This window comes from Chiloscyllium punctatum, chromosome 48, assembly GCF_047496795.1.
Source record: "Chiloscyllium punctatum isolate Juve2018m chromosome 48, sChiPun1.3, whole genome shotgun sequence".
Lineage (NCBI taxonomy): Eukaryota > Metazoa > Chordata > Chondrichthyes > Orectolobiformes > Hemiscylliidae > Chiloscyllium > Chiloscyllium punctatum.
The window spans coordinates 51,459,399-51,478,004 of NC_092786.1; the positions used below are offsets into that span (position 1 = coordinate 51,459,399).

Genomic DNA, 18,606 nt, shown 5'->3' on the forward strand with positions numbered 1-18,606 from the left:
TGAATGAAGGAGATTTGTGGTCAATTGGTAAATACTTGATAAATTTGGAGCTCAGATTTTAATTCTTTGGAACATTTCATCCACTGAGATTCAATGCTAGAGGATTTTACAAAATCTTTGTCATTGCAACAGTAGACCAAGTTTTAGCACAAAGAACTCCTCGCTCTGATTTTCACTCTTTGCTAGTTGCCACATCCTCCATGAATGGACAATGAGCCCAAATCACTGGTGCACAAACATTTCCAGCACCTCGATTTTTAACACTTTCACTTTAATCTCATTATGTTCTGCTGGGGCCGTGACCTAATTAACAGGCGGCAAGCTCTAACTTGTTACCAAGAGCAGTGTACACGCAGCAGAAGCTCAGACAAGTCTGTCTGAGGAGGCAGTACTCCCTCTGGACAGCAGTGACTTAACAATCAGAAAACGAATCAAACTAACAGTTTTGGGGGCTGGGTCACAGGGCAGACGTGGGCTCCTTAGAAGAGCAGGCACTCACCCTCGCACAGCGTGTAAGAGCCTCAGTGATGGGTAAGCGGTTTGCAAATGGAGCTTATGTTTTACGATGAGGTTGTTCACCCATTCGACTCGCTCCTCTCCCCCCTTAGCCATAAACGCGGGGATCCAGAGAATTCCGCCGTCCAACATTTTTAGCCGGTGAAGCAGTTTCTCCTTCCACGTCTCATTCTTCAAATCTTCGAATGCACGCTGCACCACTGACGGGTTCATTGTTACTAAATCGGTCTTCAAACCAACGTCTTGTGCATATTCTTCCACTGGGGCAAGATTGCATCTTTGAAAAGAATAAATCTGCAAGTTAATCATTCACAGTTCCCACAACAGTGTATGACCTATCACCCAGTCTGGAATGGAAGGATATATGTTAGTATGTAATAAGAAAAAACCCCTTGGGACCATCAAGACCCTTTGCTCCACAAATAGTGTACAATTTATAGAATCAGTTTGCCTTAGCTGATAATGTTGAACTGGTGCCCCATGCCAGGATTCGATCACATAATCACAGTGATGCTTTATTGGACTCCCAAGGGAGTGCTGCTGTGTCAGTGACACAGTCCCTTTGAATGTGGTTTAAGTCAGAGTCCTATATGTCTGGTTCCGAAAGCATTTACTGTTTACTATTTGAGGGAGAGGTTATGTATTCTCTTGGTGGCCTGGCCAAACATGAACTATCACTTATTGCATTGTGGTTTGTGTTTCCTGCATAACTGAATCTCAATGTCATGATTTTAGAAAAAAACTTCTCCCTGTCTTCATCTTTTACAAAACGTCTTCCCTCAAATTTATTGTTTATTTGTTCATGGGATGTGGTGCCACTTGCCAGGCCAACATTTATTGCAGATTGTTAATTATCCTTGAGAAGGTGGTGGTAAGCAGTTTTCTTGAACTGCTGTTGACCTCAGGGTGTATGGGCAGGTGCAGTGTGTGTTTGGTGGAGAGTTCCAAGATTTCAACCCAGTGACTGTGAAGATGCAGCAATGTAGTTTGAAGTAACTTTTGCTTTCCTGTGAAAGATATCGGAAGTCACAATTCTCGACTCTGCCTCGTGCCCTTTATTTCTTTACCCCTGAGAAGGGACTCAGTCACTTCTAGTTCCCAGTTGCGATGAAAGGGTCTATACCCTCAATCTTAAACTGCCTGTTCTCTTTCGAGATGCTGAAGAGAATCTGTGCATTTCCGACATCATTAACCATATTGTTGTGGTCAGCACCATGACTTCAAAGGTGGCTACAGCTCCCACCAGTTATTGGCCAACTCATAGCTGTATTAAAGCTTGTTAGCGGTTTGGGAGGGGCAAGGAATGGGAGGGATATCAGGACAAGAGATGAGGACAATCCCTGTTACCCACAGCTGTCAATCCACAAAGCTAGTTTTGTCTCCAAGAATTAATCTGCAAGCAACTCAGGAGTAAGGACATTACAAAGCACCTCTTAATTCTCTTTAAAACTTCCCACTCATTAGTTGAAAAATAAATTGCATGGATGATAGATAAAGACAGTTTGATTGAGAGCCAAATATCACAAACAACAGTAACAGTATGTTTGATCTCTTCTCAGTCGGCATGGGAAGATGGGGCATAGCGAAGACAGATGTGTTGGATGACCAGTGGTGAGAGTATGGGGGCGGCACTGCAAATAAGAAGTCACGTGACAGAACCTCCAGGAATAGAGCTGGCAACCATCCCGTTTTCAGGTACCACAGACTTCATACTTGCTGTGACTAAGTGCGAAGGTGGAACTCACAAAGAATCCAAAATAAAAGAAACCGAGCCAACAATTCTCTGCAGGGAACCAAGAGAAATGAAGCACATAGATACTTTTGTTCCTTTCACACAATGCAAACAAAATAAAGAAAAAAGATTTGGTATGCAGAGGGGGTGGCTGTCAATTAAAACATATTGTACTCTGGAAACAAAGTATCTTGAGCCTGGTTCATCACTGTATGAGACCATAGCTGATCTGTACATCACCTTCATTCAACCGAATTGAAAAAAAAGAAAAGAAGAAAAAGAGAGAAAAAGATGAAGAAGGCAAATAAAGAATTTGTAGAGATGTCTTTCACATGCACAGATATTGGAGGTATACAATAGGTCAGACTGCATCCGAAAGAGGAATTAATGGAAGTTCACTATGAATCGTCATAGCTCTGCCAGCATTCTTGAAGAATCAATACAATCAGAAGATGAAGAAAAGGAGCAAATCAAGAACAATGGAAAAAGGTCAAGGGTTCAGACATTCCAGCTGTTTTTATAAAGAGGTCTTAATGAGTTTAATTAGCGGCAAGTGGAATCCAAGATGCTGGAACAAAGTATAAAGTGTGTCAATAATGAAAAACATTTGAAATAGTTGGTGAAATTCACCACAGTGTAGTCTGTATTATGTGAAATGTTTGATTAATAGAGATTAATAGATGAAATGAATCAATCCTAAGTGTTTATAAATGTGAATTTTAAATTGCTTCACAAATATTTGACCCTTGATCTATGGTATCAATTTTACAGTAAAATAAATGATCAATTTATATAAAAAATATAAAGTGTGGCTTTGCTATTACAGTCAGATTATGGACAATAAATCGATTCTTGGAAAAGCAGCACTATAACCATGGAAACCTTTCCCTGACTTACCTATATCTTTTTAATTGTTAAAAGTAAATGGAGACCAATCTGGAGAAGATTTGAATTCCTACAGAAGCAGGAGAAGCGTTTTTGTCGATTAGCGGTTAATCCAGTTAAAACTTCGTGATGGGACTTAAGCCAGTGCTGTCGGAACTTTGCAGCTCACAAGCCTTTAGACTGGAGAATGCAGCATGTCCTCAAAGCAACCCAGGAGAGGGCAAATATAATTGCTTGAGCATCGGAAACCCTGATTGACCAAGCAATGTGGAGAACGTTTATTCAGAAAGTCACAGAGAACATTTGAATGACTTCACCAAGGCATCACACAGTGCCAAAGGTGAGGATTGGAGAGAGTGCATAATCCTCTAAAAACCAGCCTACTTATCACTTCACAGTAATGCCACAAGTGACTTCTTGCCCTTCTGACCTTTCACCTCCAGCGAAACTACGTCGACATCCTCATCCTAAAATTAGGTCATCCCTCTATAATATGCTCACGTTATGAATTAACAGAGCCATGCCCCCACCTCTTCCTAGCTTCCTGTTCTGCCAAAGATCATCAAATTTGCAATATTCCAAGCCCAATCCATGTCATCCTGTAGCTATGACACTTATTGATTTCTATTTGCACTATCAGATAATCTGTTTTCTTTGGAAGCTACATGCATTCAGATATACAGCCTTTAATTTTATCACCTTATTACTTTTGTAACCTCTAGTGTATTTGCTAATTCACTGGTTTAGATTTCTGCTCTCTCCCATCCTGTCAGGGTCAGGTTATCATTTCCCAAAGTAATAACTTGCACAATTGCCTTTGTCCTTGTTCTTTGATTTTCCTCATCCCATTTCTACATCCTATACCATCAACATGCCCTCTCTGTCCCTCATGCTTACCTAACTTCTGCTTGACTGCATCTATGTTACTCACCTGAATTATTGTAGTGAACTCCACATTCTCATCACTGTTTGAGTGAAGATGTTTCTCCTAATTTCTCAACTGAATGTACTAGTGACCACCTTGTAATTATGAATCTCAGTTACTCCCTTTCTTAGCAATAACATGAAGATCATAAAATCCATACTATTCCAATCAAGGCTAGAACACATTTTACGTAAGGGCAGCATGGTGGTACATTGGTTAGCACTATTGCCTTACAGTGCCAGGGACCCGGGTTTGATTTCAATCAGAGGTGATTGTCTGTGTGAAATTTTGCACATTCTCCCTGTGGCTTTTCTCCGGGTGTTCTGGTTTCCCCCCACTCTCCAAAGATGTACAGGGTAGGTGGATTGGCCACACTAAATTGTCCTGTATTGTCACACACAGGGATGTGCAAGCAAGGTAGATTAGCCAAGGAAAATGCAGGGTTACAGAGGTAGGGAAGGAGGGTTGGGTCTAGGTGGGATGCTGTTTGGAGTGTCAATGTGGGTTGAATGGTCTGCTTCTGCACTATAGCGATTCTTTGATTCTCAGTTCTAACATTTCAGAAATGAAGCCAGAGCTTTGTTTGCCAGTTTTAAAAAGTGTGGTAATCTGCCTTTATTAACTACCTTTGTAATGTGTGTATCTGTTCTGTTACCTTAACATGAACTGAATTCATACAGGGTTAATATATATCCAGTGTAATGGATATTCAATCAATCTAAAGTTATTGATACTCAGTAAGTCCATTTGTGATTACAGTCTCAGCAGTTGGTTAAATATAACTAGAGTATCACTGTTACCAAGTACAGTTTAGAATATAAATCATTTTGTCCCACGATAGTGCATAACCTGAGGATTGCTGAAAAAAATTCAACGTTCTTGCATAGTATAAATTGTTATTCCCTTTGAAATCTGGAATTCTTGCATCAGTCCTGATGAGTGCAAGATGAAAAGCTTCAAGAACCTATCTTGTTTCTTTCAGCAATATGGACCATTTTAGTATTTTTAAAAAAAAATCCTTTTCTTCTCCATGGCTTGCAAGCATCACATTTGTTGCCTGTTCCCTGTCTGCCCTAAACCAGAATGGTTTGCTTGGCTATTTCAGAGAGCAGTTAAAGGTTAATACATTACTGCAGATCTGGAGTCACATGTAGGCCAGACCAGGTATGGATGGTGGATTTGTTTCCCTAAATCACAAAAAGAGCTTGAATTCTAAGTTTCTGACTCAGAAGTCATTAAACCACTATGGGATTAAGCTGGGATTCCATTCAAAGGATCCTGAGTATGTTCTATTTGCAGTTTTAATACAATCAAGCATCTCAATATAAACGTGCACATGTTTTATGATTTTTGTACTGTTTCTATGTGCACACCAGCTTTTTAGGTATTACCTTATTACAAATTGGTGAGCGTCAATCTCTTGCCCACAGCCACTCTTGAGCAGAATCCCAGAATTTCCTACAATTGCACACTGTCTGAAATGCTTATTTTTCATTGGTGATGTCCTTGGTAGCAGCTCGTACAGAGTATGGGATATATTCAGGGTCCTGTCCCTGTCAAATATATAATGAATAATATCCCCTGCCTTCAGTTTGCCCTTCAGAACCGAAATGTCTTTTTCTGCATCCAGGAACTTTAGTATGTCTTTTCTAGGAACAAAAAAAAGAACATAGCACATTTTAAATGACAGTAAAATGAAGGCTGAGACATTTATATTAATGTACATTTAAATACATTTAGTCTTACACTACATGCAAATTACATCTGCCAGCAATTGGCCTAGCTCAGGAGTAGCACATCAATTATAAAAGTATGCACTTCAAGTGAAGATTAGATTCTCTACAGTATGGAAACAGGCCCTTCAGCCCAACAAGTCCATATCGACCCTCTGAAGAGTAACCCACCTATACCTATGCCCCTACTCTATATTTACCCCCAACTAATGCATCTAACTTAGACATCCCTGAACAATACGGGCAATTAAGTACAGCCAATTCACCTAACCTGTGCATCTTTGTATAGTGGGAGGAATCCCACACAGAATCTGCAAATTCCACACAGCCAGTCACCCGATGAAGGTATCAAAGTCGGGTCCCTGGTGCTGTGAGGCTGCAGTGCTAACTATTAAGCCACCGTGCCGCCCAAGACCATTCAACCCTTCATGTCTCTGCTAGCTCTTTGAAAAAGCTATCTGATCAGTTTCACTCCTGTATTCTTCCTCCTTAATCCTGCAACTTTATCCTTCTCAGATGTAGAAACAATCCCCATTGGAATATGCAGTACACAAGTAGCATCATATACGTATGAAGCAATGTATTAACATTCATGAACGACTGTTGTGATATACAGGGAACATGGGAACATTTATGAGCCAGGAGCTGGGTACGCAGTGAGCAGCACTTTAACATAGATGTTAAATTACTATAATATATAGGGGAGAATTGTAACATACATAAGATCACTCCCAAAACAATGCAGGTCACGTTGTATCACCTACTAGACAGCATTTTTCTGTAAAATCCCAGAGCCATGAAAAGCACAAAATCACAATATAAATGAGGAGAAGCTTTAATGCAAGTTACACAGAGCCTCAACATTGAGGAAGTCATGACATCGTGACTGTGCAGCATCGCTGGTGGATGGAGTACAAACCCAAGTGATAATCAACCAACAGAAACAAAAGAAGCTTCAACCAATGGCATTGAAAGCCCCTTCCCCCCCCACACCTTATCAGATACTAGCAGTGCTGTGTAAGCTAATAGTTCTGAAAAGGAGAAAGTGAGATCTGCAGATGTTGGAGATTAGAGTTGAAAAGTGTGGCACTGGAAAAGCACTGCAGGTCAGGCAGCATCCAAGGAGCAGGAGAGTCGAGGTTTTGGGCATAAGCCCTTCTCATTCCTGATGAATCATCAACTCTCCTGCTCCCTGAATGCTACCTAACCTGCAGTGTTTTTCCAGCGCCACCGTTTTGACAATGATTCTGGAAAGGTTAATGCTGAAGACCGCATTAAGCCCCATCCAATCTGATGTTGTCACAACAACATGGGTGCGGATGGGTGGAACAAGTCTAGACCTTGAGGAAGATTTTCCCAATGGTCTTTGTAACAATGTCTATCTTACTCATCTAACTCATACCTGATTGCTATCTTGTCTAAGTCGAGAGTGTGGTACTGGAAATGCACAGCATCTGCGGAGCAGGAGAATCAACGTTTCGGGCAAAAGCTCTTCAACAGGACTGCTCCTGATGAAGGGCTTTTGCCTGATACGTTGATTCTCCCTCTCCTCGGATGCTGCTTGACCTGCTGTGCTTTTCCAGCACCACACTCTTGACTCTGATGTTCAGCATCTGCATTCCTCACTTTCTCCTGCTATCTTGTCTAAGACAAGAGCCCCTTGTTGTCAGACTATTTCTCATGGCTTTCCCCTACTGCTTGTGACCAAGTAGCCCCCATAGAGCCAGGAGGGAAAGGAGGATGGCTGTAACCATCTACTTATCCACATGCTTATGGCAGCCTGGGTCTCATTCCAGCTGTGTAAACACTGCAGTACCATTCCCAACCAAATGTAAAATTATAACATTTAAACAATTTGATAGGTAGTTTTGTGTCAATGAAAGCAATATTTATTGTAATTGGAGCATCATCAGCCACACCAAGCAGAAATATGATTTTGTTTCCCTTTACTCTTTCATGATGTCACTAACAGGCTGATATTTGTTCCCCATCCCATCCCAATTACCTTAAACTGAATGGTTTTTCAGAAGGCAGTTGAGAGTCAACAACATTGCTGGCGGGTTGGAGTCACATTTAAGACAGACCAAGTACAAATGGCAGATTTCTTTCCCAAGTTGACATTGATGAACCAGATGGGTTAATATAGCAAATGCTGATAGTTTGCAGGTTTACCAAAACCACCGTTATATAAATTCCACCAGATACCATGATGAGATTTGAACTCATGTCCCGAAAGCAATAGACTGGGCTTCAGGAATGACTAATTAACCGTTCAATGCCATTAGTGCTATGCCACCATCTCCCCAGCTCATGATTAGCCTTTAATTAATCCACTTCCTTGTCTCAGCTACTTCTGGTTTCCAATATTCTTAATCCTCTTTCCCCTTTCCTCAAAGTCTCAAGAGAAATATTTTTGGGAGCTCAGATTCAGGTTTGCTAAAATTCAATGGACTTTTTTTTGTTCACAGACTCTGGGTTCTTGGACCTACAAAAAGGCTAATGGATAGCTGGGAATTCACTTCCTCGTATTATCTGGAAAACTTTGAAGAAAGATTTACATTTATGGAAGTTTCTCGTGACTTCAGGGCAACCTTTAAGCACTATACAACCAATTAAGTAATTCTGAAGTGTAGTCATTGTATGATTTTAGTTTCACACACTGACTGGAGGATTCAAATGATAGGTTTGCTTTCCACGAACAATCTATTTGTGGAAAGGGAGAACATGACCCTATCTGCACACGCTGCAAAATGTTTTGTCAAGTAATCTAAATCTAAATATCATCTGGATATAGGGTCTCTTAGGCTATTTGCCAGACTCTGTTATCCACCAGAGGTCCCTCTAATGGCAGATAATGGAGATTCTGCAGTACAAATCACTGAAATTACAGAAAAGATGACGCATAGAGTACAAGAGTGAGAAAGTGATGATTGACCTTTATAAATCATTGGTTAGACCTTAGCTATATTATTATGTCCAATTATGGGCACAGCAGGAACAAGTAATGATCTTAGTATGGAAGTTGAAAAATTTACAAGTTCATTTTCTCTTCCTTCCTTCATGAGTTGTGGGCACCTTTGATAAGGCCAGCATTTGTTACCCATCCCTTATTGCCTTAAAGTGTGTTGCCAGGCTAATTCAGGTGGACTCCATATTGACAACCACATTGCTGTGGGCGGAGACACATGTAGGCAGACCAAGTGAAGATGGCAGGAGCAAATTACTGTCGGTGCAAGAATCTGTACTGAAAACCAAAAATGCTGGAGATCATAGCGGGTCAGACAGCATCTGTGGAAAGCAAGCTAACATTTTGAATCTAGATGACTCTTCGTCAGAGCTGACTTATTTTAAATAAAGATGGCAGATTTCCTTCTTGAAAGGACACTAGTGAACAACAATAAAAACAGGAGCTGTCATAACATCATCATTGGAATTAACTTCACGTTCCAGATTTATTAGTTGAATTTTAATTCATCAGCTGCCACTGAAAGTCACATTCCTTCGAGCATTAACCTGGGCCTTTGGGTTACTAGTCCAGTGACCTTATTACCCGTGACACTATCACAATGACTTCAGTTACGTGGACAGACTTGAGGAGTTCAGAGTGTTCTCCTTAGGGACATGTAGGGGAAGTCAAGAGCTCATTAAATACATTCATTCAAGACTGAGCCGTTACAGGAAAAAAGGTTTCCATTAGTGGGTGAATCTGGAATCAGGAGTAGAGATTTAGCATAGGTAATTGGTAGGAAAATCAGAGAGGATATGGAGTACTTGAGATACACAGTGTGAGTTGTTATGACTTGGAATGTATTGCTTGAAAGGCTGATAAAAGCTGATTCAATCATAACATTCACAAGAGAATTGGACAAACACGTGAAAATGAAAAAGAAATTGCCATACTATGGCAGAAGCACAGGGAAGAGTGACAGAGAGCTGTTTCAAAGAACCTGCATAAACATGATGAGCTAACCAGCCTCCTTCATCAATGCACTGCTTGGAGATTCTAAGTTAAGCTATTGTTTCTTAGTGTTATCTTTTCAAGTGAAGAACCATTCAACTCCTATTTGTCTCCTCCTATAAATGCTTTTAAAACTTTTCTTTTCAAAGATTTATTCTGTTCCCTTACAAATTGCTTTATGATCACAAATAAAGCAGCATCTCATGTTCTGGTAATCCTGGATGATAAATATTTTCTTCCACTTTTCTTTCATTCCTCAAGTGCTAATCCTGAATCTACATCCCTTGTTATTATGTATCCAGCTGTGCCAGTAACCTTGATGAGCACTAGTACTAAGGGACAATCATCTTTCATTTTACATTTCTACAAGCTATTCAGAGTTTGGATATCTTCTTTACGCTTGATTTCTTATCCTTCCCTATTTAGGAAATGTATTCGTTCATTCCCAGTGAATTCTTGCTTCCATGACCCTAATATCTTTCCTATTTCACACTGTACACAAAACTCCACATGTAACCTAATCAATCTCTTACCCAAATTCAACATTGTTTCCATCTTCAATACCCGTGAATAATGACCATAATTCTATTTGTGTCTGCTTGATAGCCTATTAATCCTGCATTTTATAGATCTAATTATCTGGATCAAGATTAGAGTGGTGCTGGAAAAGCACAGCAGGTCAGGCAGCATCCGAGGAGCAGGGAAATGGACGTTTCGGGCAAAAGCCCTTCATCAGGAATGGTCCTGATGAAAGGCATTTGCCTGAAACATTGATTTTCCAGCTCCTTGGATGCTGCCTGACCTGCTGTGCTTTTCCAGCACCACTCTGATCATGATTCTAATCTCCAATATCTGCAGTACCCACTTCCACCTGATTATCTGGATGCCCAGGCATCTCTGTTCCCCAATTTCATCGAAAGTGTTGCTATTTAAGGCATTCATCCTTCAGTATCCTGTTTACAGAAATTACTTCTTTACGGTTTTGCCGCAATAATCTCTATTCAAATCATCACCAGTTCTGCCTCCCTGTTTACACACTTCTGCAATCTGTATTTGCCATGTCCCTAATTTGGTATCAGTCGCGATCTTCATTAGCATTCCTTTTAGTGCCTACATCCAAATTATTTATGCAAGGAGAAAATAAAAGCAGTTCCAGGAGTATAATACTCCAAGTACTGTCAAGTTGAAGATGAATTGATTTGCCTCTGTTCTAATTTTCTGTCATGCACCCTCATTCCATTCAGCCTTACTGGATTTAAGGTTCGGTCGACATTGCAACCATACATCGCTCCATTTTAGTTAATGATCCCAGTCCTCAATATTTATTTTGAATACGTTGCAGATTTGCATACATTGTCTGCAGCCCAGTCATGTTCATTTGCCCTGCCCCCCCCCCCCCGTTCCTTTTTATGCCTTTAATTCCTTCTTTCTCCTTAACCTGCCTGCTTTCTGCTGTAAGTTACAATTCTCCTCACAAGCTTGTTATTTCAGAACATGTGGCACTTTGCTATACCAAACTCATTCCCCATTTTCTCAAGGTTTTCCTCCAACCAGCCTTGCCAGTTGAAATACTCCCTCAGGACAATGAACCAGTTGCAACCTGGGTTCAGCTGCATCAATGACTCTTGACTGGCGTATCCTGCAAACAGAGTCTTGACAACACTCTGTGAATATTGGCACTCTGTGCCTATTCCAATTCCCTGGACCATTACACCTCCACTGACGGTGAACACATCTCAGGCTTAATTAACAGAAACCTCAACTGAATTAAACATTTGAACCTGGAGTCACCACTTTGTTAGTTCACACACCATCTTCACACAGAATGACTCAAACTCAATGGATTGGGTGAAAAGGGAAGTAAGGTCTATTTAATGTGATTTTATCAGTGAGAGATGACTGGGGAATGAAAGCACTGCAATAAGAACGCACACTCATGAAAAAAGCTACAGATATAAGTCCAAACAATGGTTTATATAGCACCCTTAAAGTACTTAAATATCCCATGTTGCCTCCCAAGAGTATAATCAAACAAAATTCCACATTGAGCCACGTAACAATATATTTGGGCAGTTCACTAAAAGCTTAGATACAGAAGCAAGTTTCAAAAGAATACCTTCAACAAACAGTCACGGGACAGAATGCCAGAATTTCGGAAACTGAAAGCATAGCTGTCATTAGAGAGGTGAAGGAAATTGAAGATGCGCAGGAGGCCAGAATTGGAGCAGATTTCTCAGGAGGATTGTAAAACTGGAAGAGGTTACACAGCTGGGGATGGGAAGCAATAGAGGAATTTGAATAGAAGAATAAGAATTTTAAGTTTGAGTTGAAGGATTGGGAGCCGACATATGTCTATGACTACTTGTATCCGAAATAGTAGCAAGGATCAGGAAAAGTGACCTAGTGTCTGGAGCACAGCAGTGATCTTAATGATTAGTTTGTCAGCAATCCAACACTCCTCAAATCACTTTTAATTTTCTGAGTAGTAAAGCTGATGGCTCATTAGAAAGAAAGAAATACTTGCATTTCCACAGCATCTTTCTTGACTTTCGAACTTTTCAAAACCCTTTACAACTTTCCAAAGCCCTTTGCATACAACAAAGTACTGTGGAAGTTTAATCACTGTTGGTATGTAGAAAACACAACAAATGATTGCATACAGAAAGCTTCACAAAGAGCAAAGAGATAATGACCAGGCAGTCATTTCCAGTGATGCTGATTGAGGATAAATAAGGTATGGGTCACGAAAGAAAATGCCACCAATCCCAACCCCCCATCCCCCCATGGGCCATGGGATCTTTTACATTCATCAAAGAGAGCAGATGGAGGTTTCTTTTAATGTCTCATCCTAAAGACACCACTTGAACAGTGCAACCCTCCATCAGTTGTGCTCTAGACTGATGTCTTGGACAGCATCATCTCATTAGCCAGGGTAAATGCAGGATAACAGGGATATGGTAGGGGGTGGGTCAGGGTAGAATGTTTATTGGAGGGTTGGTGTGGACTTGATGGGCCAAATGGCCGACCTGCTCAGTGGTTAGCACTGCTGCCTCACAGCGTCAGGGAGCAAGGTTCAATTCCAGCCTTTGGGCGACTGTCTGTGTGGGGTTTGCACATTCTGCATGGGTTTCCTCAGAGTGCTCCGGTTTCCTCCCACAATCCAAAAATGGTCAGGTTAGGTGAATTGGCCATGCTAAGATTGCCCATGGTGTTCAGGTATGCGTAGGTTAGGTGCATTAGTCAGGGTAAATGTAGGATAATAGGATAGGAGAATAGGTCTGGTTGGGTTACTCTTCAGAGGGTTGGTGTGGACTTGTTGGGCCAAAGGGCCTGTTTTCACAATGTAGAGATTCTGTGGTCTATGATCTAAAGTTCAGCTCAAAGGGTTAACTCTTTCTCTCAGCAGATTCTGCTGGAAATACTGAGTATTTCCATTGCTTTTGTTTGTCATTATCTGATTACAGATGAGGTCATCATTGCCCTCATTGTGTTTGTCGAATCTTACTTCATGCAAATAGTGGATGTCCTGGTTTCTGCTGTGCAACACAATGCACACTTTAAGAGCACTTCAATGACGGTGAAACACTTTGGAATGTCCTGCTATCATGCAAGGAACTATAGAAATATAAGAGCTATAGTTTTTTTCCTGTTTTGTATACAAAGGATAGAGCATTAGGAAGGACCGGATGGTAACCATTTTAGCAAAGCTGAACCTTTCAAAAGATCAAGGAAGAAGAATCAGAACTTTAATTTTAGCTGTTTAATTTGATTTGTGAGATTAGTCAACATCTTTTCTCTTATTACTCTTACATTCAATTTCTTATTAATGTGTATTTTTATTTTATTAGTCAAATCTTAGAAATTGAATTGAAGAGTTTACCTTATCCTTGCAGTTAGCGTTGTATTATGCTTCCATTCTGGAATATCAAGAAGTTTTGCCTGTGGTTGGACGTTCTCCTTCCTCCCAGTCCTCTCCTGGGGTACAGTGGATGAGGTGTTTGTGCTTATTTGTCCCCTGGGCAATTACAAGCATTGATTTTAAAGAGCTGCACAGTGCAATAATTGAAGAGCTCTCATGCTGGTGACTAAAACCAACACACACACACACACACACAGAAATTCTTTAACAAAGACGGACAACTGAAGTATGGATTGATTTTTAATTAACCTGACTAAGGAGAAAACTAAAAACCAGCCCTTTTTGTAATCTTCAAACCCACAGATTTCAAACTGGAGAATTCAACAATTCATAAAAATGATTAAAACTGGAACTAAACAATCTGGGCTGGGTGGATTGGATTACCAGGAGTTGCAAGGATTGTAAACTGGACTCTCTTACTCTGTGTAAAAATCACTTAACAAGCAAACAAGTTGTCTGAAAGACATTGTACTTTTTTAACAATATAATAAAGTGCTCTTTAAAGAATCTAAGTAATGTAAACCAGGGTAAAAATTCTTCACCGAGAGTGTGGTAAAAATGTGAAACTCAATCCCCCATGAGTTATTGAGGTGGATGGCAGTAATGTATATACATGGAAAACCAGGTAAGCATGGAACGAGACAGGAATAGAAAGATATGTTGATGAAACAGGCAAATAAAAAAGGTGCTTGTATGAAGCATAAATGTTGCTATTGGCCCACTGATCTATGGCCTGTATATTTTGATCTAGAGTCTGTTACACTGATGTAACAGGGATGTACATGCAGATTTTTAAAACTTTAATGGAAATCTGATATCCGGAGAGAAGCTTTACATCAAGACAAAATCTAAATAACATTGCATTGCTTATATGTTTGTGAATATTCCTACAGAGAGGCAAGCTGGTAGATGGGTGTAGGATGTCTACCTTCTGGATAAGGATCAGCATCATTCTTTGCTGCTTACAGTTTGTGGTTTGACTCCCAGCGAGACACTACTGGTTTGCATTCTGCACGGACTGTCAGCACTGCTGTGTGCTTCTGATACACAGACCCTGTTAGAGCCCTCTGCTGTGCACTCGCACCGTGGGGAGTAATTATATATTCATTCAACTGCCTGCAGCCTCTCACACCTCTGAAATCTGCTGAGCTCCCCATGAGTTGCTCATGGCTAATGGCTCCTGCCTTGCCCGCAGATTCCTCCTGCACAGACCTTCACATCTGCACTCCCCTCATGGCTGTGACAAAATAAGTTCAAAAGCTCCGAAGGGTGGCAGGCGAACTTTGAGGAGGCAGAAATCACGCATTTGGCCCATGTGCCCGATGATGTTGTCATGAAGCCATTTATGTAGTCAGGTTTTATGTTCATATGAACAGCAACCAACAGCACGTAAATCCTTGGTGGTTAAAGCAAGGCAGCTCATTTCTCAGAGGAGCTGAGGGGGGTCACAAAAGGTGGGGGTGGGCAGCAAAAGAACAGTGTAGGATAAGTGGGAGGAAGGAAGGGTTGTCTCCCTTATATGAGGCAACCCTGCAGTGATTCCATTCAGAACAGCTCATCTGACAGCTCAATGTTCAGCCACACTGCAGCGGGGAACTAAAATAGCTTCAGATGAGGCATAAATGTATTTTAGGACCTGCATTTAAATATTTCAATTTGGCTCTTTGAATCGGGATTACTTTATGGACTGCTGGAAAAATCAGACTTTGGGCACAGAGTTGGAGCAAAGTCATTTCAAAAGAAACATTTTTATCCCTTACTAATCTTTGATGTTTGGAAGAAAAGAGAGAGCGCTGGAAATCCCTCTTCTTAGAGTCATAGATAGAAATCACCAGGTTCTAGACCAACAGATTTGTTTGGAAGTATCAGCTTCCAGAGCACTGCTCCTTCATCAGGTAACTCTTCGGACAGCTGTATGACACTATGGTCTTTTATATATATTCTGTGTCCTAGGATCCTACTCCACAGCTACCTGATAAAGGAGCAGTGCTCTGAAAGCTGGTACTTCCGAAACATCAGTTGGACTATAACCTGGTGTTGTGTGATTTTTAACTTTGTCCATTCCAGTCCAACACCAGCACCTCCGCATCATAGAGTCATATAGCATGGAAACAAACCTTTTGGTCCAACCAATTCACGCTTTCCATGCGTCCAAACTAAACTAGTCCCGCTTGTCTAAATGTGGCCCATATCTCTCCAAACCTTTCTTATTTATGTACTTACTCAAATTTTTTAAAAAATGTTGAAACTGTACTTGCATCCATCACTTCCTCTGGCAGATCATTCCACACACGAACCACTCTCTATGTAAAAAATGTTGCCCTCACGCCCTCTCACCTTAAAAATATGCTCCCGGGTTTTGAACTCCCCCACCTTAAGGAAAAGACTATTCACCTTATCAATGTCCCTCATGATTAGATAAGCCTCAGTAAGGTCACCCCTCAACATCCTACACTGCAGTGAAAACAATCCCAGCATTCCCCTGCTGTTGACGTTTGCTGGTCCTGTAGGTGCTGGTTGCCCTCCTATACCAACACAGGGGACTTTTCTTAGTGCACCAGCCCAGTACATGAGGGTTTGATGGATATTCAACCAGAGATAGCATCACAGATTAGCCTGACTCCATTCTCAATTCATGTTCACACATAAGTGTACGCACAGGCTTAATTTCCATCAGAATCAGTGGGCAACATTTAGACATGTAAAAGGTTCGTAAATTTTGTTCACACTTTACCAATTCCAAAAGCTACTTCCTGCAAGCAAAGTTGATCAACCTGTATTGATGTCGGACTTGGAAATATATCGCCATTCCTTCACTGTCACTGGGTCAAACTCTTGGAATTCCCTCCCTAAAGGCATTGCAGGTCTACCCACAGCATATAAACTGCAGCAATTCAAGAATGCAGTTCACCATCTTCTTCTCAAGGAGTATCCAGGGATGGGTAATAAATGCTGGCTTGGTCAGTGACGCCCATATCCCGGAGGTGGATTTTTCAAACATTCCCAGTGAGCTGAAATGCTCCTTGAATTCTGGCCTGTGGGATTCCGATGCGAAATTATTTTTCCTGTTATCATATGTTTAAAACCATTATTTAAAGGTTGAACCAATATTTGGACCAAATTCAAAATGACCACCTGATATAAGCTGGGTGCTGGAGTGGATATTCTCACTAGTGAAGGCTGAGGTGTGCTGGAGTAAAACACATCTGATAAATCAGCCAGGCCTGAGCAGCTGCAGGGTCAAACCAAGTGAAAGAGGGTCAATTGCTCAGCTCCTTTGCTCTCAGTAGGGGCCAAGGATCTTAATCAGAAATAGCCTGCTATTTAAGGCAAGTCTGATGCTGCTCTGGGCATCAGCTTCGGCTTGATTCCACTGAATGAATGGACACAGCAGCTGGGGACCATCTCAGCTGTCGTGTCTTGTTTTTACCGTGACAACTTTGAAAACGACACCTCAAGTCAGTCCTGCTCCCGGTGCCAGTTTCTCTACAGTTTGTTTATTCTTGCTTTCTTTTTCTCTCCAATGCTCCTTATGGCACTGACTCCTGCTGCCAAATGGATTGCAGAGGTGCCTGTGGGACCTCAGATTTGTTAAAATCTAAGGAGCATATAGAATACTTTAAAGTGCTCAGAAAAGATTTACAAGCATGTTGCCGGACTGGAAGCTATAGGGAGAGACTGAATAGTCTGGGGCTATTTTTTTCTGGAGCGTAGGAAGCTGAGGGGTTGATCTTAGAGAGGTTTATAAAATCATAAGTGGCATCGATAGGGTGAATAGCCAAGGTCTTTTTTTTAAACTTAGTGTAGGGGAGTCCAAAACTAACGGGCTTAGCTTTAAGGTGAGAGGGGAAAGATATAAAACAGAGCTAAGGGGCAACCTTTTCACACAGAGGGTGGTACGTGTATGGAACAAGCTGCCAGAGGAAGTCGTGCAGACAGGTATAATTACAATATTCAAAAGACATCTGGAAGGGTACCCAATAGGAAGGGTTTAGAGGGATATGGGCCAATTCCTGGCAAGTGGGCCTCGATCAGTTTAGGATATTTAGTTGTACCGAAAGGTCTGTTTCCGTGCTGTACAACTCTATGACACTAATAGATCCCTCAGACCTGCTCTGTTGTTCGATAAAATCATGATTCATGCAAACTTGGCCTCAATTCCACTTTCCTGCTTGCTCCCCATAACCTCGTGATTTCCCTTGAGTTCAAAGATGTGTCCATCACAGCCTAGAATATATTCAATATCCAAGCCTCCACAGCTTCCTGTAGAAGAAAAGTTTAGATTCATGACCTTCTGAAAGAAGACATTCTTCCTCACCTGTGTCTTCAATGGGCGATGGCCATTCTCTGCAACAATGCCTCCCCCCCCCCCAATTCATTTTGGATTTCTCACAAGGGGAATCACCCTTTTTCAGTACTGACCCACTTCGTGCATGGGTTCCTAAAGGGAGCACCACAACTGGGGCCTGGTCTGGCTTTAACATAGCGATGAGAGTGTGGTGCTAGAAAGGTACAGCAGGTCAGGTAGCATCTGAGGAGCAGCGGAATCGATGTTTTGAGCATGAGGAATGCCTGATGAAGGGCTTTTGCCAGAAACGTCAATTCTTCTGTTCCTCAGGTGTTGCCTGACCTGCTGCGCTTTTCTAGCGCCACACTCTCACCTCTGATAAAACTCCAGCATCTGCAGTCCTCACTTCCTCCTTTAACACAGGGATGTAGGCCCTATGGCCTATGGTTCATACAGGGCCCAAAACCTGCTTAGCTTTACAGCTTAATCACAGAGCAGAAGTTTCAAATACAGGTCAACGTGGAGTGGAAGATTTTTGCAATGAGCTGCTCCTTCACCCAGAGCTCCTTTCCCTGCTACTGTAAGGTGAGTTTATCAACAACGAACACAGTTCAGTCCTGGCCTGTAACTGCAGCTTGAGACCTGTAGTT

General features: G+C 41.4%; 1 protein-coding gene across 1 annotated transcript in view; it reads right to left on the reverse strand.

Moving 5' to 3' along the window:
- st8sia2 (ST8 alpha-N-acetyl-neuraminide alpha-2,8-sialyltransferase 2) overlaps positions 1-18,606 on the reverse strand; it is a 43,068-nt gene that overhangs the window by 9,259 nt on the left and 15,203 nt on the right. Inside the window, exons 3-5 of the mRNA XM_072565208.1 lie at positions 13,630-13,764; positions 5,450-5,707; positions 500-793 (exon numbers count right to left, since the gene is read on the reverse strand). Of these exons, the coding sequence (XP_072421309.1) occupies positions 500-793; positions 5,450-5,707; positions 13,630-13,764 (687 nt within the window). The remainder of the gene's footprint in view (positions 1-499; positions 794-5,449; positions 5,708-13,629; positions 13,765-18,606) is intronic.